Source organism: Homalodisca vitripennis, chromosome 5 (assembly GCF_021130785.1).
Source record: "Homalodisca vitripennis isolate AUS2020 chromosome 5, UT_GWSS_2.1, whole genome shotgun sequence".
Taxonomy (NCBI): Eukaryota; Metazoa; Arthropoda; class Insecta; order Hemiptera; family Cicadellidae; genus Homalodisca; species Homalodisca vitripennis.
The window spans coordinates 114,864,561-114,888,236 of record NC_060211.1 but is presented as its reverse complement, the minus strand read 5'-3'; the positions used below and the strand labels follow the sequence as shown (position 1 = coordinate 114,888,236).

The following is a 23,676-nucleotide window of genomic DNA, read 5'->3' as shown; positions in this document are numbered from 1 at the left end:
TTAGAGAGCCGATAGTCTGGTCTAAGACGTCAGACTTTGGATCTATATTAGAGATCCACAGGTTCAAATCTTGTCTGTGACCATAGCATTTTTTATCATTACCATCAAACTTTGTAATGTATCTGCTCTCCTTTATTCTGTTTGATAAGATCCTCGAAGAGGCTACCCATGAGGACGGGCAGAATAAGTCTTAAGAGGAGATCGGCCTCTCCTTTATAAAAGAAATAAAAATTTTCATATGGATTTGGATAATTTTCCCTTATAAACTTTTAGTACAGTAAATTAATAAGCCATTGCGGTAGAAAACACCCCTCCCTCCCAAATTATTTAGCCTTATGATTCATTATTTTCAAAAGATTCTTGTTTTAATAATTATTATATTTATACGAAATTAATACTTATCACGGACACAGCTTGTGGGTTTATCATGTGCCCGAAAGAAAAACCAGTTTAGAATCTGCCATATTAACCTCACTTTTTGCTGAGGTGAAGAATATTAGCTCAGCTATATAAAACAAGTAGTATAGTGACTGCTTCATCTTAACTGATCTATACTATCATTTTGTTGTATACAATATAAAGGTAAGGTAGCTTATGGTTATGGTTTAACTTATTTACTGCTAACAAAATATTTTGGAACTCATTAAGTATGATACATTTTTTTAGTGTGTATAGAAACAGTGGCTGAAGATCTCCCATCGGAGATGGCACCACCTGGAGAAAGTTCAACATGTCTCTGATCGGAGATGTTAGCAGTGAATGTTTTAATCTGTTATAAGGATTATTGCTTATAAGATAATAATCATCTCACATAGTATTGAAAATAAAGTAAGAACGGTATTGTGGTCTACTAAAAAATGTACAGTATAAATGAAAAAATAGTCTCAAAGAAAGTATGTTTTCAATTTTCAAAAGCCTTTTAGAAGTGCTTGAGTTTGTGGTCAAATCAGTCAAACTTACTGTTACATTACACTCATTGTACTAATACTATTGTGCTTTTCTGTTTTGTCAATGACATGTTTGTTGACAACACAGCATCGAAACAAGTGATTGCAGTTGGCAATAGTAGATACAATTACTTACTTACTAACTGTAGAGGGGGTAATAACCTGTCCTTCAGATCATGACGGACAATTGCTGCATATTCACAATCCAAAGATAAAAGTCGAAACAAAATTACCTATAAAGCGCGAAATACGCAAGTTTTCAGCCCAAAACATGAGTGAATTTAATAGGCTCCTAAAAAATGAAGCTTGGGAGAACGTTTACATGGCCTCTGTTAAAAAAAAATATGACGAGTTTCATAATACTTTACAATATTATTTTGATATTTCTTTTCCTAAAACCTTAGTTACTGAAAAAAATTGTAAACAAAATTGGATTTCAGAAGATCTTAAAAATGACAAAAAGGAACTAATACAATTGGCTAAAAAAACTAGAGGAAAGACAAATGCTCTTTTAAATAAAGACTTGAAACAAAGAAAATGTGAGTATAAAATAAAATTAACACAAGCTAAAACCGATTATTTTGAAAATAAAATAGAAAAATCTACAAATATACAAAAAACAGTGTGGGCACTTATTAACTCTGAAGTTGGGCAAAAAAATCAGAATGAAATTAAAAACATCTCCTTGCAAGAGGGAAATAAAAGTTGGTATAGTCCTAAAACTGTATCTAATGTATTTAATAAATACTTTGTACATGTAGTTCGGGAGATCGGTGAATTTAATTGTCAAAATACAGAAGTTAGCGAAAAGGAACAAGCACAATGTATTAGAAAAGGTTTTAACTTTAAAAATGTTGATGCAGAGGAGGTGGAAAAACCATAAACTCAATAAAGAACAAAAACTCTGCCGGATATGATGAAATCCCTATAAAAGTGATCAAAAATACCAAACAGTATTTAATCCAAATTTTAAGCCACTTAATAAATTCATCATTTGTTTCAGGGATTTTCCCAAATCAGCTTAAAAGATCAAAAATCATACCAATCCATAAGAAAAACTGTCCAGAAACTGTGTCAAACTATCGCCCAATTTCCCTTCTTCCGATAATTTCAAAAATTTATGAGAAAATAGTTAACAAACAATTAATAACATACCTAGAGGATTCTAAATTAGTAACTAATATTCAGCACGGTTTTAGACCACAAAAATCAGTAATAACCGCTGCTGTATCTTTTGTTGAGTCTATAATCGAATCAGTAGACAAAGGTGAATATACAGCTGGAATCTTTATGGACCTATCTAAGGCATTCGATAGTGTAAGCCAGGGCTGCCCAACCTACGGCCCGCGGGCCGAATCCGGCCCGCGAGTCAGTTTTATGTGGCCCGCCTTGTTGCCAAAACAACCAAATTTGTTTACAAGCATTTGAAATATTAAATAAATACAAATTTTGAGAACCAAGCAGTCCAGCCGATTTCACGTAGAACGAGCCGTATTCATTTGGTGGAGTATGAGTGTTCAAAGAAGTAAAGTAGTTGCAGACAGATTTCACTGACTACGGTGGTGGCTGCCGGCTGGCGAATAGAGCGCGCATAAAGCACAGCACAGCGCGCGGTGCGGCGACGTAACTCCTACCCAACTCAAGGTCACCACTCGCCACGTCATTTGTATGTCCTAGTATCCTAGTAGGATTAATTAAAATCAATGTATTGGTGACTTTTTTATTGTTCCCTCAGAATTAGAGCAAACATCCAAAAGTCTGGGTTTATATTTATTTCTACTAAAAGTACCTAAACACATAATATATTATAAACCTTTACCTAACAACTAATAAATAATAAGAAATTACAATAATCAGGAAACAAGTGCCAAATAACCTTAAAACTCATATTTTGCACAAGATTTCTGGAACAAACCCCCGGGCAATACGTTTTGTTTGGGATTCCAAATTCCCTGGGATGTTGGCCCGCCTGGCCATAAAGGCTTTACAATGTGGCCCTTGGGTAAAAAAGGTTGGACACTCCTGGTGTAAGCCATTCTCACCTGATAACTAAATTACAAAAATTAGGAATACAAAAAAGTGCAATTAAGTGGTTTCAATCGTACATTTACAATAGATGCCAATTTGTAGAAATTACCCATAGAACGCATGAAAATAGAGTCTTAAAGGTTTCTTCAGAAACTGAAATGATTAGATATGGTGTCCCTCAGGGATCGATTTTGGGCCCTCTTCTGTTCCTCATCATCATCATCATCGTCAGACGTTTTTCCGTTTCTCACGGGTCGTCGTACACAGCCTCCTCCACTTTAGTCTATCGTTCCAGGTCTCCTCTTCATCCACCTGTATTTTCTGTAGTCCCCTTCTCCTCTATGTCTTTCCACACTTGGTCCTCCCATCTTCCTCTCGGTCTTCCTCTTGGGTCTTCTTCCTCCTTCCTCCTTCTCCAGTGCTATTCTAGGCATTCTATTATCTCCCATCTCCTCTTCACATGCCCCATCCACTGTATTCTTCTTCCTTCCATTGTCTCTTGCAGTGAAACTACCTTCAATCTTTCTCTAGTTATTTTCGTTCCTTATTCTATCTCTTCTTGTAGTCTTCTCTATCCCTCTTAAAAATCTCATTTCCTGCAGCTTGCAATCTGCTTAAATCATTTTTAGTCCACGTCCACTGTCTCTGCTCCATATAATAAATATTGGTTGGAAATAAGATTTATACATCAATACTTTTGGATTCTTTCCCAATGTTCCAACTCCACACAATCTTCTTACCATATTGAAAAACTTTCCACTCTTCCATATTCTGTTTCCTATCTCTTCTCTTATTGTGCCCCTATCTGTTTATGATGATACTTCCCTAAATAACAGAATTCCTTCACCTTTTCAAGTCTTTTTCCTTCAACTAACACGTCTTTGTTTATTTCCATCCCTTCTCTCTATACTTTTCATTACTTTACATTTTTGTATGTTCATCTCTAAACCATATTTCTTCGCCACTTTTTTGCCCATTTTGTTTAACTCTCGTTCTAACTCTTCTTCCCTATTTTCCCATAATCATTATGTCATCCGCATATGCTATTGTCTTAAGTTCTTCTGCTCCTCTGTTTCCTTGTACTTCTAGAATAATTTCATCCATTATAATATTGAAAAGGAAAGGTGACAATATGCTTCCCTGCCTTACTCCTCTCTCTGTTTTAAAAGTATCTGTAGATATTTTTTCTTCAATTCTTACCCTGTTTTTTACATATGCCAGTACAGGTTTTTTATTCTTTCTACTATTCCCTCACGCAATCCTCTCTTTCCTCATACTCTCCCCCATATCCTTTCTCTCAGTACCTTATCATATGCCTTTCTGTAGGTCTATAAACGCTAACCATTGTATCTTTTCCGTATTCCCACCACCTCTTTTCTAACACTTGTCTCATCACAAAAATAGCATCCACCGTTTGACCTACCTTTCCTAAAACCACATTGCTCCTCTCTTCCTGTTTCTTCCAGTACTGGTCTAATTTTCTGCAACAGTATTTTTTCATAAATTTTTTGTGTATGGCACAACAAAGTTATTCCCCTGTAATTCTCGCATTTTTTGCTTATTGCCTTTTCTTAAAAATCGGCACTATTATTCCCATTTTCCAGTCTTCTGTATCTTCTTTTCCTTCCAAATCACTCTCATCACTCTCTGTACAACCATTGAATTCCCAATGGGCCCGCCGCCTTTATCATCTCAGCCGTCAGCTCGTCTATTCCCGCAGATTTCCCCTCTTTCATCTCTTTAAAAAACCGCTTTTTCCAATTCGCACATACTAAAATCCTCTTCATCTTCTGTCTCCTCTGTCATATCTCTTCTTTCCTCTTCATTTTCTGTTCCTTCCAGATAGTTCCTTAAAATACTACTTTCCACGTCTTCAAAACCTCTTTCTCCCTCCCCATTTGATTTCCCACTGAAACATCCACCACCATTAGTCAACATTTCTTTAGGTTCGTCTTGTTCCTTTCCTTATCACCCCATAGAAAATTCTTCTTATTTCCTTTGAAGTTTGATTTCAGTTTTTTCTTCAAAATCCTTCCATGTCCTCTCCTTTGCCTCCTTCATCATCTTTGCTGATGCCCTTCGCAAGTCTCTTCCATTTATCCCTCTTTTCATTTGACCTATCCTTAAACCATTCTGCTCGCCAAGCTCTATTTTTGTTTTTAACTGCTTCAGCAATTCTTTCATTCCACCAAGGGGGTCTCTTTATTCCCTTCTTTTACCTGAAGTTCGTCCACATGTTTTCTTCTGCAGCTTTGACTATAGCATTCTTGAAATTTGTCCATTCCTCCTCTCCTGTTTTGACCTCCCCCTTGGTATCGTCCTCTAATGTTTATTTACAAACTCCTCTCTAACTTTCGTATCTTTTAACTTCCATGTCTTGATTCTTGTTAGTCTTTTGCATGTATCCTTTCCAAACCTCATTCTTTGAAAATCAGCTACCACCAGCCTGTGATCTCCTCCCATACTTTCACTGGGTATAACATTTTACATCTGCCCATGTATGAGGCTGCAGGCATTTCCTCACTAATATAACATCTATTAAACTTGGCTGTTCACCATTCCAATTGTAAAATAAATCTTGTGTATGTGAGTGGCTATCCCTTTTCTTGGTTTCCAGGTGTTCCCTATCACTATATCATTCCTTTAAACAAAAAATCCAGTAAATTTTCCTCCTTCTAAATTCCTTGTTCCTACTCCATAACATCCCATTACCTCTTCATATTCCTTGTCTAAACTTACCCACCTTGTGCGTTAAAATCCCCAATTTATTATTGTTCTCTCTTCTTTTACTTGTCTTTCCAGATCCTCTTCAACTCTCTGTCTTCTCATCGTCCGTCATCCTGTTTGTGGTGCGTATAACCTGTATTATGTCCATTAATTCCTCCCCCTCCATTCTGACCGTAACCTTAATAATTCTTTCACTTACCACATCCACTTTCATCACTCTGCTTGTCATCTTTTTGTCCATGACTATAGCTACTCCATTTCTTTCTTCCAATTTCTCCTCCAGACCACCAAAATTCCTGTATCCCTGTCCCACTTCTCTACTTCCACTACCTTTCCACTTTGTTTTCAACTGATTCCCATTATGTTTATTCTTCTTCTCTTCATCATCTCTACCTACCTCTTCTAACTTGTTCCTAAGCGTCACAACATTTATTGTACCAAATCTTAACCTTAAGCAAATTGCCGGGTCGTTTGCCGTAAATTTCCATCCTTTCCGAGTGCTGTTTCTTATTTTTTGAAAGCAAGTTTTTTATCCACTTACCCCCACGGCTTGCTAGACCTGACCGTAGCTTCACCAGAGCCCCGTTAGCCGTCCTCTTTGAGCCGTTGCCCGTCCCTCACGACGAGACGAGGGTTGGACTTATAGAGGGACCTCTTATGTTCCTATTCTATATAAATGATATAGGGAGCGCACTCACACGTGCACCCCAAAATAATCTGTGTCTTTATGCAGACGACTCAAATCTTAAAGTAGCAGCCAATACTGTTGAACAGGTTGAGATAATAAGTTCCATTGAATTAGAAAATATTGGAACTTTCTTTAAGCAGCACAACTTAATGTTAAATGCTCAAAAAACTAACTTTGTAAGATTCAAAACACACAACAACAAACAGATACCCGAACCATTAATTATGTACAACTCAGAAGAAATTGAGAGTAAAAAAAGCACACAATTTCTCAGCCTAACAATAGATCAACATTTAAGCTGGGACAAACATGTAGATAAAATATTATCAAAATTAAGCTCGGGGATATTTTCTCTTTATAGGATGTCGTTTTTTTTGTAACCAAAAAACACTAAGAAATATATATTTTGCAAATTTTCACTCTCATTTATCTTTTGGAATTTGTCTCTTTGGTGCAACGACAAAAACAAATATGGATAAAATTCTTAAACTACAAAAAAGGGCAATTAGAATTATATTGAAACTAGATTACAATGAAACAGTAAAGGAGAAATTTAAAGAATTACAAATTCTAACAATATATGGCCAATATATTTTTGACACGATTCTAATTGCAAAAAATAATCAAATAAGTAATGAATTAAATCTTGAACCTCATCCATACAACACCAGAAATAAAAAATACATTGTAACAACTCATCACAATTTAAAGTATTATGAGAAAAAACCATCATACATGGGGCTGAAATTTTTTAAACATCTACCCACTAGTATAAAAAATTTTAACTAATCTGAGAATATTCAAAAACACAGTTAAATGTTTTTTGATAAACAAGGCATTGTTCTCTGGAGGAGTATTTTTCCACCTCCTCGTAGATTTAGATGTACTTGTATTAGTAGTTTTAAGATGTACAGACTGCGAGTCTTTGGACACTATTCAATTGTATACTTAGTGTACGAGGTCCAATCAAAAAGTATCCTACCTTTTGGTGCAACGTAAAACTGAAGTTACCTGAAAAAAGCTGGCGTTAATTTTCTTCAAAATAAGCACCCTGAGAAGCAACACAAACGGTTCCAGCGGCGTTTCCACTTCTGGAAGCAGTCTTGAAAATCACTTTTCGGCATCGCCATGAGATCAGCCGTCGTTTTTTTCATAATTGCTTCTCGACTTTCAAATCTGGTGCCTTTCAATGGTTTTTTGAGGTGGGGGAAGAGCCAAAAATCGCATGGAGCCATATCTGGAGAGTACGGAGGCTGAGGAACTTGCGGAGTGCCGTGTTTCGCCAAAAAAGTTTGAATGAGCTGGGAAGAATGAGCTGGCGCATTGTCGTGGTGTAGCCACCAATTTTGAGACGCCCACAAGTCAGGTCTTTTGCGGCGAATCGCATCTCGGAGACGACGTTGGACACTTAAATAGTACTGTGCATTCACAGTTTGTCCCTCAGGGGCATTTTCATGGTGCACAACTCCACGGTGGTCGAAAAAAACAGTAAGCATCACTTTGACATTGCTTCAAACTTGCCTTGCTTTTTTTGGCGAAGGATCCTGGGGAGACTGCCATTGTGATGACTGAAATTTGGTCTCAGGGTCATATCCATAGACCCAACTTTCGTCTCCAGTTATTATCGATGTCAAAAAGTCCGCATCATCCTCACAACATTGCAGCATGTCCTCGGCAACATCCAATCGCCGTTGCTTCTGCTCGTCTGTCAGCAATTTTGGCACAAATTTTGCGGCTACCCGGCGCAATCCCAAGTCATCCGTTAAAATTGCTTCAGCTGATCCGAAACTGACATCTAACTCAGTACTTACTTCCTCCACAGTCATTCGACGATTTTCACAGATCAAAACTTTTGCTTTCTCGATGATTTCCGGAGTTCGACTTGTTTTTGGTCGGCCCGAACGCGCGTCACTTTCTGCCGAGGTTCAACCACTTTTGAAACGGTTATACCACTCTTTAATCTGCGTAACACTCATTTCCTCATTTTCGAATGCTAGCTGAATTTTCCGAATGGTCTCACTTTGTTTTTCTCCGAGTTTCACGCAAAATTTAATGCAATAACGTTGTTCCACTTTTTCCGTCATCTTCACAGTTAGAGAAAACCGATACGCGCACTTGACTTATCAGTACATACTGACCCGTCTCCGGCGAACCAGTCGGGGGATCAAGATAAGACTTTGTACCTTTCCTTATCATAGTAGGAACTATTGTCGCAACAAATCTTATCTCATTATTGGCAGCAGAAGCCGCGATACACGACGAGGTCGGATACTTTTTGATTGGACCTCGTATATATCTGATGAATAAAGATTTTTTTGATTTGATTTGATTTGATTGAGTAGATAGGGAATAGTGGGACAGTGTTTCCTCCCCTCTCTCCCTTCTTTCTTGCAATGAGAGAGTTGCCACAACATAAACAAAGTCTGAACTACTATGTATATATATATATATATATATATATATATATATATATATATATATATATATATATATATATCTCAATGTTGTCAGTACTTGCCTGATTCTCGGCTGCTTAACCCTATATTTCAATACTGAAAGGGTTAAACACTCTACAACAATCAGTACGATTTATTGAAACCCCTAACCTTAATTTTGCTTTGCTCACTGAAATATTTTTGTTTTATTGAAGATAAACCAACATATAAATGTAACCAATTTAAATGGCAGTTTTATTTGCTTGTTGGTTTGGCATTGTAATAATTTGGATTAATTTATCCCTAATGATTTTTTTCCCAGATTTGCTCAAATTAAAACCTAGATCTTTACAACTTTGCTCTGTATGATTTATATTCTTTTGATTATCTTTGTTTCATTCATGTTTTGCTAATTACATTCGTTATTAATACTATAATTACCCAGTAAAGAATCGTATTAAAGTATTAAACTATACACTGTTATGTATTGTATCAGGTGAAGTACAGCCTGGAGACCAATGGGACACAGGCAGGCAGCAGCAGCACAGTAGACCTAGCAGTGGGCAGCAGTCGGGTGTGTGTGAGCCGACCTGGCGTGTACGTGCTGGAGCCTGTTGGATGTCATGGCTATGCCAGTCCAAGTATACGTTGGAGTGGTGGAGTCGTCACTCTAACTGCAGTCTCACACCTCTACACTGGTCGTGTTCTGTCCTCTGAGACAGTCTCTGATCTCATCATCAACGTCTTACCTTCAGACGAGAATAGCTCCACACCATCCAGGTGCGTCCACCTCACCATTCTCAGTTCACATTTCATTTATTTTCACTCTGTTATGCGACTGAACATTATTTTTTTTTTTTATTCTCTTTATAGTTTAATTAATAAATAATAAAAAATTAAAAAACATACCAATATTAGATAATTTGAAAATAACAGTTTTTAACCTGCTGAGAAATGATGGAGGAGAATATTGGAGAAGTGATGTCGACGTAATGGTAATAAGTCAAGTTTTCCAGTTCACATCACATCAAAATGTTGCTTACACAATTAAACTCCTGAGATATTTTGGCTTCGCTGTGGAGAGTCATCTATGGCTCAGGAGTTTGTAAAAGAAGTTTGGTGTAAATATTGAGTCCCTTTGATTGATATTTGTGTCACATTCTTCATTTCATTGTCACAAGTCCAATGGTTGAACTATGTAGTTTTTAAATTGAATTACATTTTTAGTTTATGAGTTCTGTTAAGATTAAATGCTTAAAATTTGGGAAATTTTATTAAGGTTTTAAACATTATATTAAACTTTACTTGACTCATGTTTCTGTGAAACATTGTATAATTACAACTTTAATCGTTGAATATATTTATAGTAAAACTCTCATATATCTACTTTCCACTTAATAATCATAGAGTAAAAACTTAAGCTTTCAAGAACTTATATTTTACTGTTCTTACATAAAATAATGTCATCTGTAGATAGTTTTATACGACGATTTAAAAAAAAGTAAACTAAAATAGAAAAGTCACAGAAATGTTGAGTACATTGTTATATTTAATTAGAGACAGCTATTAAACAAAGTTAATTAAAATTAGGAAAAACGAATTTATAATATTAATAGAAGTATTGTAAAAATAAAATACATAAGTTGTGGTCATATGTGAGGTCAACTGTTGTGTGTTGATATGTGCAGTGTGCGACGGCTTGGTCCATTAACGGCTGGAAGTGCGAGCAGTGGGGACGCCAAGGTAGAGTACACATTCAGCACACAGTTGGCTCCTGGGGAGACCGTAACTCTGGTGCCGGCCGCCAGTTCGCTGCTGTTCACACCCATGAGTGCCGCAGTGGTCGGGGGTGATGACTGTGTCCTGGGACATGCAGGCGTGGTGTTCCGAGCCGAGCGAGGGCTGATTGTGGATGGCAAGGTGCTGGGCAACAGTGTGCCGGTTCCTGGCGCCTCCGTCTCCATCTATAATGCCCAAGGCCAGCTCATTGCTACACAGGTCACAGACCAAGAGGGTCACTACATGTTTGGACCACTCAGTGCCAATACTAACTATAAGTGAGTTTCAAGCAATATTATTGTGTTGCTACACACCTTTAACCCATTGCGGATCGATTTGTATGGAGAAATGTGTCCCAGTAAGTGCGAATTAATTTCTGTGTTGGCAGCAGAACAAGTAACAATTTAATTGTGTTTTGAAATGGATTTTCGTTTAATAGGTTAGACATGTTTTCGTGTAAATACTTACAAAAGGTATATAATATATTATTTCATGAACTATAATATTTTATTATAATAAATAATCAAAATGTTCTGCTACTTACTGTTACTATAGTATGGAATACTGATTCAATTCGGAGGATCATAAGTTCTCCATTTTTAACAGCACATGTAATACAGCAACTGGTACAGTAAAATGCAAAACTTGTTGCTGTTACAGAAACAGCTGAGGAAAACAATAGATCAGTAGTACCAAATAGCATAGTGTAAATTCAGCTGATTCTTTAACTTTTACATACAACTATGGGGTCTATAGAATGTTTACAAATGAGTTTGCAGCTAAGAAAAGCTGTTAAAAAACATTCAGTTGACTAGTATTGCCAACCAAACAGTCTACAAGACATTACAACTACAATACTAGGAGGTAAAATTAAAAATAGACCTGAGCTTTTCACCATGCCACTAGACCCAGTGACTGCATGATGGGATATTTCTCAATTGATCCGCAATAGGTTAAAGTCAAAAGAATGGTTCAATGTATAAATAAAATTTCTTAATGACATTGATAGTTTGCAATATATTAATGTAAACAAAATAGTATAACATTCTTGAGATGACCACTTTGTACAGTGTGACAGCAGAGAAGGAGGGATATGTGCTGACTGGGCCCAATAGCAAGGGAGAGTTCAGTGCTCACAAGCTGGCTGAAGTCATCGTTACTGTCAAGGATAAGGCGGATGGGCAACCCCTACAGGTACTGCTACTTGATTGTCACAAACTCTACATTAACATGTGTACATTTCACAGATAACCAGGCAGCATTAAAACGTTACTCTTGTGTGTTCAACTCGAAATTTGCCTGGATATTGCTGTCAACTTGTTTCTTCCCTTAGCATAATTAACAATACGACTGTTCATGGTTCCTGGTCATGAGGGAATGTCTGGGAATGAAAGAGTTGATGGCCTGGCCAAATTGAACTCAGCTTCCATCATGACGGGGTCTCAGCCATTCTGTAATATCTCTAGGAGTGATTCCTTTGGGGCTGTGTCGAAGTGGGTTGACACTAAACATGAGAAAAGGTGGAGACTGCATCTGGGTCTGAGGATGAGCAGAATAGTCCTATAGTCAGCCCTCTTCCAGGGTGGCATCTGACCTTTTCTCATTAAGTAACTCAGTGTCTTTTCAGTTTTGGTTCTAATTACGGGACATGGTCATTTGAGGATCATTTTCACAGAGTCTGCATTCTCCGGGAGGATCTGCTCTGTTTAGTGTGTGACAGGCAGGTTGAAACTGTTTCTAGAATTGCTAAAACTGTAAATTGGTTGATCTCATGGTACGCTTCTGGGGTGAGCAAAAAGCCCTTAAGGTTTAAGTGCATGGCAATAGGAAAAATTCACAGAGATTATGGCGTTTTGCTAATGTTGCGTGGCACACAGGTAGTTAAATAAAATTAAGATTTTGCATGATGGATAAAATTTATAAAGAAATAGTGAAGGAATATTACTGAAGAATACCAACACATATATTAAGGAAATACAAAGCAATACTAAAAAAATAGTATTATATTTAAAAAAGCTTAATATTATGAGGATGAGAGACAATCTTACATGTTCACCATTGCGGAAATAAATAAACGTGTGAGCAAGTGTGTTAAATATTGCAGTATAAGCTATGAAAACCAGCTGATCCAGCAGTGAGCAGTAGAATTTGTGTGCTTTAAAACTGCAGTTTATTTTAGGCCTATTTCACAAATTCAAAAAGATATTTTTTATAAATTGATTTTTTCTACTTTTGGTTTGGGTTTCTTCAATATAGCATTCAAACATTAAAACTCAATTTGAAATATTTATTATTTAATATTTGTAATTTTATTGAAATATTTTTTTGCATTTAAGTGATATTAACTTGTTAGGAAATAATTGTTCATTTTAAGATTCAAAACAATAACTCATGTTTTATTTTATGAATAAGAATATTTTTATTCATAAAAGTGTTACATACACATAAAAAATGTAACTAAATGGTTTACATTTCTTGTCTTTCTTTTTGGTTTTATTTGTTTACAATTTATTGTGATTTCAGATTAGACTATACAGAAATTTAATGTGAATTAAAAAAACTGAATTTAATTTAAAATGTTGTAGAACCATTTTTTAACCAGTAATATCAATCTCTGTCTTAAATGTTGATTATTTATTGTCTGCAACTGTAGAATAGTGAGCTTTGATTTTAGTAGTCTGCAATGATTGTAGGGGGTTTTATTGTCACTGTCGGGAGGTGAGAACTATCGGCGCAACAGCCAGACAGCAGCTGATGGCACCATGGCATTCCTGTCTCTTAGCCCCAGTGAGTACTACCTGCGACCGATGATGAAGGAGTACAAGTTTGACCCACCATCCAAAATGATCGCTGTTCAAGAGGGAGCTACAGTACAAGTATTGTTAAGGTTTGTTTATTCATTATTTTATAATTGTATTGAGTAACTACCACAGTTTTGTACAAATTTAATTATATAATCGTTCATTAAATTTATAAAATGTGCATAGCTGTATTCTGAAAAATTATAGACTTTATGGTTCATCACATTATTTTCAATTATAAAAACCAACATTCAAGAGCAGGACTAGGCAAGCAGGGATTTATTATGTTTAGGTACTTTTTCCTTAATACCAGCAATACTTAGAGATACTGACATAAAGAAATTTGGCTTAATCTCTTAACTGCTGGATTACTGATGTAATTTCAGAAAAATGTACAAAACCTATTATGAAAACTGTAATGCTTGTTAACCTGTTGGTATGCTACTTGTAATAGCCATTTAGCACCCAAGATTTTTTGAACTTTTGATATGTAGCTTGCTTGCCAGGTGAGCACACTGACCAGTTATAACACAGAGCTCTTACATTTTGTCCATTAATAAGAATGTTGTGTTTGGTTCTTGTCTGTTACTTATGTAGTTAACACCTCTACTGCAACTGTATCCTGAGTGATCCTAAGTAGTCTAATAAGACAGCAAGCGCATTAGGGCGTCATGTTGCAGTCAACGTGTTAAATAACCGTTTTAATAAATGTATATGTAAATCTAAGATATAATTATGTATTGAAAAAATTACATTTTGTAATAAAATGTAAGTGTAATTTTTATCTTACTTTTTAATAATTAATTAATTAATTAAAAAGTAGAAGAAAGCCTTAACCTCTCTTTATTTTATTCTTGAATTTCAGGAGGATAAACTAATTTCCATCCAATATTTTCCAGAAATTTAAATAACTACTCTTGTCTATTTTATAATCTGGGTGAAGCACTTGAAGAGATGTGTTTTACAGTGGTGAGCGTGTAGCATACAGTGTGCTCGGCAGCGTCACCTCACTCAGTGGAGACCCTGAGCCAGGGGTGGTTGTGGAGGCGGTAGGATTGGGGGCACCACAGTGTAGCCAACTGCAGGAGGAGAGCTCCTCTGAGGTCAACGGTCAGTTCCGTATCCGGGGTCTTCAACCACAGGTAACAATCATATGTCTGTTTCTTTTAATTAATTATTAGTAAAATATTTTAAGTCTGTGTCTACCAAGCAACCAGTTATTGTTTGATTGATAGGGATCTGCCAAGTGACCCGGAAAATAAGTTTAATCCCATAAATATTACCTGAATTGAAAACTAACTATACTATCTGATAAAGCTGAGGTTCCAGGATTCAGTTTTCACGTATTGATATTTACGATGGATGAAAAGTGCGCAAAATTGTGCAACATGTGTCATATACATTTCAGAAATGTAAAAAAATTGTGTGAGAGTATTATTTTTGAGTGATTATGAGCAGTTTTCAACACATATTTTCTGCAAATATTTTTTTAACACTGCAGTTAAGAGCATTGGCAAGATTAAATTCTGGTCTTCCATGACCTTGTTTCTTGTTTGTTGAATGTTGTATGTCATTTTCATTCAGAATTAATAGAATTCTATCTAAATTACCAAATATAATGTTTTACATGAAAATCTGCAAAAATTTGTTTTGTTTATGTATGCCTTGTACAGTGAGACATATAAGTTGAGTTATAAATATTATTTGCATTTAATCTTCTTTAAAACAACAGCAAACTCTAGGAAGGTTCACTTATGGCTAGTTGAACTACACTGGGTACATTGAAAACATACGTGTCACATATCTAGCAACCCCTTCTTCCAAGGTGACGACTAAGATATAGGGTACAAAATACCTTCTCATGGGTTCTCAATAGGAGGTGGTCCCTACCACCAACCTTATCCATCCTGAAAATAGTTACTTATTCTTATAGGCCTAGTTTATTGTTGTTCTTAAGTGTTCAGTTAAGTAATATCTTAACACCACATAAGCAACCTTCTTTAACTTTCTTATTTTATTATTACTTTATTATTTTACTTATAAATAGACCTAACTCAATTTAAAAAAAAAAAGTTTGTAACTGAGAATACGCATGAAAAATAAAGGCATCTTTATTTATTCAATCCATGTTTTTACTCAAAAATACTGGAGTTCTGTACTAACTTATCTTTACTTTCATGTTGGTTGTCGTTACTAGGTAAAAGAAATAAAATCTTTGATGATCTATCTTAATTTTCATTCAGTAATTTATTGCCTTCAAAATAACATATACAAGGTATTATAAAAAAGTAACGGGAATGGAAAAACAAGGTGTTATGAAAGAAATATTTACCGTATTTATTTTTTTGCTTTAATGTTATCACCTTCTAAATAGTCTCCATTAAATATTATGCACTTGTGCCAGTGCTTTTTCCAATCCTCAAAACACTTTTCAAAATTGATCTTTAGGACAGCCTTCAGCTCTTTCAGTGATGCACTTTTAATATCATCTATACTTGTAAAACGATGGGGCTTTTGAGGTTTTCTTTATTTTTGGAAATAAAAAAAGACATCCAGAGCCAAGTCTGGAGAATATGGAAGAAGATGCATTGTTACAGTACAGCTTTTGGAAAAAAATTCACGAACAAGCGATGAAGTGTGAGTAGGTACATTGTCATAGTGCAAAGCCATGAATTTTTTGCTACAAATCTGGATTTTTTTCGGATTACTTCTCACAAACGACATTGAACTTGCAGGTAGTAGTACTTCTTATTGATCGTATGACCTTGTAGTAAGAATTTATAATGCATTATCACTATGTTATTAAAATTAACAAACACAGTAAGCTGATTCACGTTTTACTGCACTTGTTGAGCCTTTTTCAGTCTCGGAGATCCAGAATGCCTCCACTGAGATGACTGAGCCTTATTTGTGATGTCATATCTGTAAACCCATGTTTTATTACCTATTATAACATGTTTCAGTAATTTATGCATTGACTTCATTTAATGACTTCTGAGCAACTTCCATTTGCTGCTGTTTTTGTACAAAACTCATCAATTTTGAAATAAATGTTGCTACCACATGTTTGATATCCAAAACATTTGAAATAGTTCATGTCATGAGTCAATTGATATGCCAAAATCATCAGCAACTTCTCTGATTGTAATACAGCAATCATTCATAACCATTTCTTCCACTTTTTTCACGTTTTCATTGTCGTTGATGTACTGTTTTGACAGGCGTTCATCATGTTCAATGTCTTCAGAGCCATCTTTGAAACTTGTAAATCCTTGTTTTACTCATAGCAGACTCACCTTAGCCATTTGTTCAAGTTTCCCACACTTTATTTAATTTTTCACGCAAAATTTGATAGAAATTCTATGATCCATTTTTTTAACAAATTAAAATTGCTGAGTTCATCAAACAGATCTAACCTTAGCAGCCGCCACTGATAAAGTAAACAGTAAATACAGCTGGACATTTTATTGTACTTCAGGAGCATTAGTACGAACATAAAAAAAAATTCTTGACAATTTATTGCACTCTCCAAAATCCTCAAAACTTAAAATTCCCATTACCTGTAGAACACAACTCTTACATTTTAGTGTTTTCTACAAAACTAATTTTGTAGGGTTCAATCATTTTCAATTATTTTTCATTCATTATTGGTCATAAATACATGACCAAACATCCTCAGAGTAAACAATTGCTGTCACAATCATTTTCCAAACTAAAATTCTGTGTTTTCGCATGGCCCAAACTAAAAACATGCATACAAACAGAATTATATTCGTACACATACATCTTAATTTAGTGCACCATTTCCTTTGCTTCAAAATGATGTATTAGACGTTGTATGTTTCTATATTATTAGCGTTATAAAATAACTTTTTTAATGAATTAGACGTTTTTTCTTAAAACTGTATTAAAACTTTTATTTAGTATTCCATTTATTAAAAAAATTCCTTTTATAAAATGCTTTACTGCTTTTACTATGTATATTTGAGATTTTGTATACAAAAACCACTTGGTAAAGTTTTTTTCTCAAAACATTTCTCTGCAACAAAATTTTTCTATCTAAAATAAGATAATGGTATCTAAGAAAAAACAAACAAAATATTATTCCATAATTCATGCATATGCGTAAACATAAACTAAATTTAAATTTTACAATAGATTGACATTAGTATTCAAATACATGCTCTTATTTTTTCATTGTGATAGGTAAATATTCTAGAAGTTAATTTTATAATATATGAAACAAAAGTAAAATGTAAAAAATATGACTTACAGTTCTTAAAATATAATTAAGAATCAATTTTCTAATGATACAAGATTTGAAGTCTGGATTTAACTATTAATAGTTTAAACTAAGATATGAATTTTTTGTTATGCCAATACACTTACTTTTTGAACATGTAACCATCTCATTGTCATGTACAGGATAAACTTGTTTCCACTGTTTCTGTTAACCATAAATAATATGGTTGTATCTACTATGTTATTAATAATTTGTAATAATACTATATTACTTCAACTTACTCATTGTTTGTCTTTACAGTGTGAGTATTCCGTCCGAGTAAAACAAGGATCTCAAATTAACCAGCACATTCAACGCTCAACTCCTGAGGGAATCTTAGTTAAAGTAAGTATAAAATAAAAATGAATTTATGATAGTTATATTCCTTATTTAAGGGCTATTCAAAAAGTAAATCCAATTAATGGATTTGTTTCACATAAAGTATAAATTGGACATGAACAATCTGAGTTATAAATGTTCAATGTTTCTTCCATTTGCTGAACAGCAAACCATTATGCCAGTGATTCCTAATCTTTTTTATCTTGCGGCACAATGACTAAAATCACATTTTAGTCACAGCACACTTAATTCACCAATTTCCGTAATTAACTATGAATATTCTTTTATTACGTTATCTTCCTTAGGTACTCTAGGGTAATATTTATTGGCCAGTAGAGTAAAATCAATTCATATTTCTCATGCAAGCGAGCTATTCATGGCTGAAGAAGAGGTAGATTAAATAAAATATAATATATATCTTGAATACCATAGTGCCAATAGGAAAGAGCTCTCCATCCTGTTAGATAATTAATTCTTATGAATCTTGTGGATGCCATTGAGGAAATAACCGATGTTCCAAAATGAACAGGTACATCATTTTACTTACATTGTCTTCGGTAAAAAAAGGGTTCTTACGTTTTTGTCTATAATAAGGTCTGAATAAGTGTCAATGCTGTGAGAATTTTTAGACCTATATATTTACTTTTCCACTGGAAGATGAAATGTAACTTTTTCATTCCTTAGTTATGTAGAATGTTCATGAAATATAAATTGTTAAAATAGGCTCATTGTTTTGAATAAAGACATTACATAAATACAGGGTGACCACCGGGAACCGGACGTTTCTTAAATAAACATAAACCACTTATTTTTTAACATAAAACTTATTTTATTACATAGAAATGTTTGTAATTACATGCCATTTAAGAACAATGTTACTTATGGAATATAGCGTCAAATAGATGGTGTCCATTTTCTTGAATGCAGGTTTCTAACCTTTTAAGAAAATCCACATGTACACATTCGAGAAGCTCTTGATCAATTGCTGCCACTTCGGTCTTGATTGCATCCTTTAGCTCTGCCAAGGTGCGAGGTTTGTTGTTGTAGACTCGTGATTTGAGGTACCCCCACAAAAAAAAGTCACAAGTCGTCAAGTCTGGTGACCTTGGGGGCCACTGGATGTCGCCGAAACGGGAAATGAGCCTTCCTGGAAACATCCGACGGACCACAGACATTGACAAGCGAGCAGTATGCGGTGTGGCACCATCTTGTTGAAAATAAACGTGTTCATTTCTGTCTAAACCTCTAGACAGGATTTTGCTTGTTAACTTCTCCATTTAAATTAAAATGTGCCTCATCACTCATAATGATTATTGTGCTGTCATTATCTTCGAGCAACACTTGCATGTGAACGGGGAAGTCCTCTCGCTGAGCGTAATCTCTTTCCTATAGCTTCTGAACAACACACATTTTATAGGGATGAAATTTTAAATCACTTTGCAAAATTTTCCGCACTGATTCACGCTTTAACCTTTGTTCACTTGGATGTCTTCTTGCTGAACGACTTGGGCTCCGAATGATGGCTAGTCTCACCCTCTCGACCTTTTCCGGCGTCCTTACGGTCTTCCTTGGGCCAGGAGATTTTTTCTTTAAAATAACTCCTGTCGTTCTCAGATTTTGAACCCACCTGAGAATAGTATTGCGGGTAGGAACCGTACCATGGCGTCCAAGGTTGAAATGAGTGCGAAAAATCCGTTGTACCGTTGTAACAGATTCGCCATTTTGCACATACGCGTCGTATGCAAACATGCGATGCTCCACTGTCCACTGCTCCATGGCTACTGAAATTGCATTGTATAGCGAAGTCATTCACCACACTCTCCCCCCTCTCCCATCTTGGCTGAGCGTGTACTGGCAATTCCAAAAACGTCCGGTTCCCGGCGGTCACCCTGTACATGTTGAATACTGAAATAATAGTTGAACTTTTTTTATTGTAGTTCGTTATTGAAGTATAAAAGATTTAGTCCATCTATATATATATATATATATATATATATTTTATATATATATATATATATATATATATATATATATATATATTTCTTGTGTTTGTGTGTATGTGACTGAACTCCTCCTAAACGACTGGACCGATTTTGATGAAATTTTGTGTGTGTTGAAGGGAATTCGAGAATGGTTTAGATTTACAACTCTGTCCAATTTAAATTGTTTATTTAATAAATGTTATATTTATAATTTTTTTGTTTGTTTTGGAATGTTTTACCTTCGATCTGGCAGACTGCGCTACGACACGTAATACAAAGTGAACTGATACTTGACAGCTGTTAACACTTTCAGCTGAAGTTCATCAAAGAGGCAGAAACATTTAAAATTTAGAAAATTATTATTGTAAAGTGCTTGATCAGTAGTGTAATGCAGATTTCATAGAAGAAGTTATAGCCTAATTTTAAATTTAGATTGCATCAATGACCAATAAACCTTCTAATACGTTTAACACTATTAAACGCTGTTATGAAAACCACCTCATGTACAAAACTGTGAATGTTTGCATATAAGGTAATCGAATTTGGTTAGATAGAAGGTAAATGAAAACAGCCGAAAGAAGACACTTTATGATCGAAATTGGTTTTCGTTGATACATACAAGGCAAACTCCACAATAATACTGAAAATATCTTAGACAGAAAATTAATTTTAACAAACCAAATTTGATTCTTTATAACCTAATTAGTTTATCGAGATTCATCCATATAAGTTAAATTAATTGTACTGAATAACTTATCAACACCTAGCAAAACCAAGAAAGATAGAGGCAGGGAATATTGTACACACTTTCATAATGCGCCCAAGAGGCTCACGAAGGAACGACTATCAGTTATCTCAGGAATGTTTAGAATGTGATAGAAAAAGAATACGTGAATATAGTGTACTGTTTTTCAACAGGAAAATGTGTGCGAAACCGCGGGCAACTGCTAGTATAAATATATGCATCAAACTGATAACAAAGTTTCTAGATAAAAGTTATTCAGTATATTGTTGTTTTTTCCTATTAACTATTCCTAGTATTTACTATAAATTATGCAATTTATTATTACTGTAAATGTTCAAGTATTTACATTTTGTTTTTCAGGTGAACAAAGAAGATGTACAGGGGTTAAACATAATTGTATTCAGACCCATCTCACGCACTGATATAACAGTATATGTGGTGGCTGAGAGTCCAGAAAATCTGCGCAGTCTGCGGGTGAAGATGTTCCGAGATGACACTACGGTTCACTCGGTACGTTTGTCATCGCTCAAGGCCACCCCATCATTCGCTCTCACTTCTACGGCACTCGTGTTCCCCCCAGTTCCAGCCGACGGTAGAGTCTACTCCATCCAACTGGAGTCCAGCCTGTCACAGAAGACGCACAACTACAGGACTCACCCTGTATACTTCAAGGCCAACTCGTCTTTCCAGCTGGTCCGTCTGAATTTTGTGACGACGAGCCAGACCGGTGACAGTGAACTGTCGCACACATCATACCTCGCCCTACCGCTGGTGTTGATAGCACTACTAGTGTTGTATAACCGGGAGGCAGCCCAGGCCCTGCTCACCAGACTGCTGACTGCCACAGACAACACAAGCTACAGTCAGCTGGACGACTCCTCAGGAGAGGCTGTCACTGTGGAGCCTGTCAAACGTAAACTCAAGCAAAGAAAGACTTAGTCTACTAGTCATTGTTGTGTTTAGGTTTATTAATTTGTGTCACAAACACTTTTGTACATTGGTATTTCAATTATTAAATAATTGTGTAATAGATCAAAACGGTTTTCCTATATTTAGTTGTTAGTTATAAAAGCTATGATATATTATTCATATTGTTGAGGTGTCTAAAATATTACATGGTTTTAAAGAAAAGTTAAGAATTAGTTAATACAAATATTTCCCAAAATTTTGAATTTCAATGTAATTGTTGGCATAAATTATGGTATAAAATACCCATTTAAAAATTCGTTTCCTATAAAATTTTGCTAATGTATCAGGAGGAACTTAAAACATTTTCAAAACATGAATGAGAAAAAATAACCAAATAGTTAAAAATGTGAATAAATATTGTATATTTAATTTAGTTTTTGGGAGGAATCAAATTAATTATGAATTTACAAACCAACAAAAATTAAAAGTTTTATCATTTAATATTGCATAACTATATATTAAAGCACAAAAATAATTGTAATTCTTTTGATCCTTCTCAGTACTTTTTTTATTTCAAGTAAAGCCAAGCAGTATTCATATATATTGACTTAAATTCAGTAATAAATAAGGGATAACAAGAGCAATGTTTTATTTCCAAAAACCAAATCTAAAAAATCTTTAATAAAACTGTGGAATTTAAAAAATGTGATTTAAAGCTGGCTAAACAATTACTTTTACTTAAAACAAGCCAAAATGTGAAAATAAATTTCTTAATATAAATATAGACATAATAGTTTATACTTTTACTTTATATAAAAAGAACTACATTGTACTATTTATACTATATTTTGTACTTGACATTTAGGTTTCATTTTGCTCAATGTTCTGCCACTCTTTTTGTTTGTTGTTCTTGTACATAAGGTTTTCTAACAAAATTTGAGGACTGAGTTATTAGTTACTCCAATAGTTATTTATTTATTAACTTTAATTTCTTTAGGTTGAATTATGTGTGAAAACAGAAGCTATTTGTGAAAGTTTTGAAGCAAAAGACTTGGTTAAGCTTCCTTGTTTCACTGATCGCTGCAGCAACTATAGAAAAAGGAGCTTTGTTGTATAACAATATGCCCGACCATCTCAAGAAAGAAGATGGACAGCGCTTCAGTAGAAAACTGACAACATAACTAAGTCCACTGGAAGACGAACTTTTCTACATGGAGAAAGATTTGTTGAGAGATGCCTTGACTAAAGAAGACTTGAAGAATAATTTACAAACACTGACTATTACACATTTTCTTGTAACATAAACACATATTTTGAATATTGTTCTATTCTTCTTAAATATGTACAATAAAGAATCTGTATCTGAAATTGAAAATATTTAGAATTGAGATATTACAGAAAACCAATCTTATTGTTTAAATAGTTGTATCAATTCATTATTGTCTAAACACCAAGTATGCACCACATTAAAAAACAAATTGTGCCAAAACAAGGAATAAACAGTTTTCCCTAGGTTTTTTGTCAAATTATTTAGGGCTATCTTGAAATAATCAATTGGTGGTTTGGAGTATTGGAAGAATGGATGTAGTGCGTTTTTCCTCCAGTTCAGGCAGTTTCATATCAGCAGAAGGTGGTATTCCTTTGCTAAGTTCTTAAATAAGATGCAGAAGTGATGGAAAGGTTGTATTGCAAGATTATATGTAAAATATTTTAGTGTAGGTGATGTCTCAATGTTATAAACAAAGACAGTACCTCTTGTAAGTGTGGTGGTAGAGCAATGTGGTCCATTTGTTGACCACCCATTGCACCTTGTCCCGGCAAATGCAATGGATTTAATACCTTTGCTTTTGTGTGACATGCTCTGTTTCAGGTTCGATAACTTGATTCAGATTTATAACTCTGGATCTTAAGAATTTTTATTAGATGGACCAGCCAGTTTCAGAACAATTGCTGCAATATAAATATAGCCTATTATTGAAAAAGTGAAATATACAGTACAAATATTACAAAAAAC

At 34.8% G+C, this 23,676-nt stretch overlaps 1 protein-coding gene across 1 annotated transcript in view; it reads left to right on the top strand.

Moving 5' to 3' along the window:
* The window catches only part of LOC124362747 (nodal modulator 1), a 65,470-nt gene extending 42,388 nt beyond the window's left edge, over nt 1-23,082 (top strand). Inside the window, exons 11-17 of the mRNA XM_046817496.1 lie at nt 9,322-9,605; nt 10,514-10,882; nt 11,675-11,798; nt 13,298-13,491; nt 14,373-14,547; nt 17,949-18,032; nt 21,114-23,082. Coding sequence (XP_046673452.1) covers nt 9,322-9,605; nt 10,514-10,882; nt 11,675-11,798; nt 13,298-13,491; nt 14,373-14,547; nt 17,949-18,032; nt 21,114-21,692 — 1,809 coding nt within the window. The 3' untranslated portion in view covers nt 21,693-23,082. The remainder of the gene's footprint in view (nt 1-9,321; nt 9,606-10,513; nt 10,883-11,674; nt 11,799-13,297; nt 13,492-14,372; nt 14,548-17,948; nt 18,033-21,113) is intronic.
* Nucleotides 23,083-23,676: the final 594 nt, after the last annotated feature.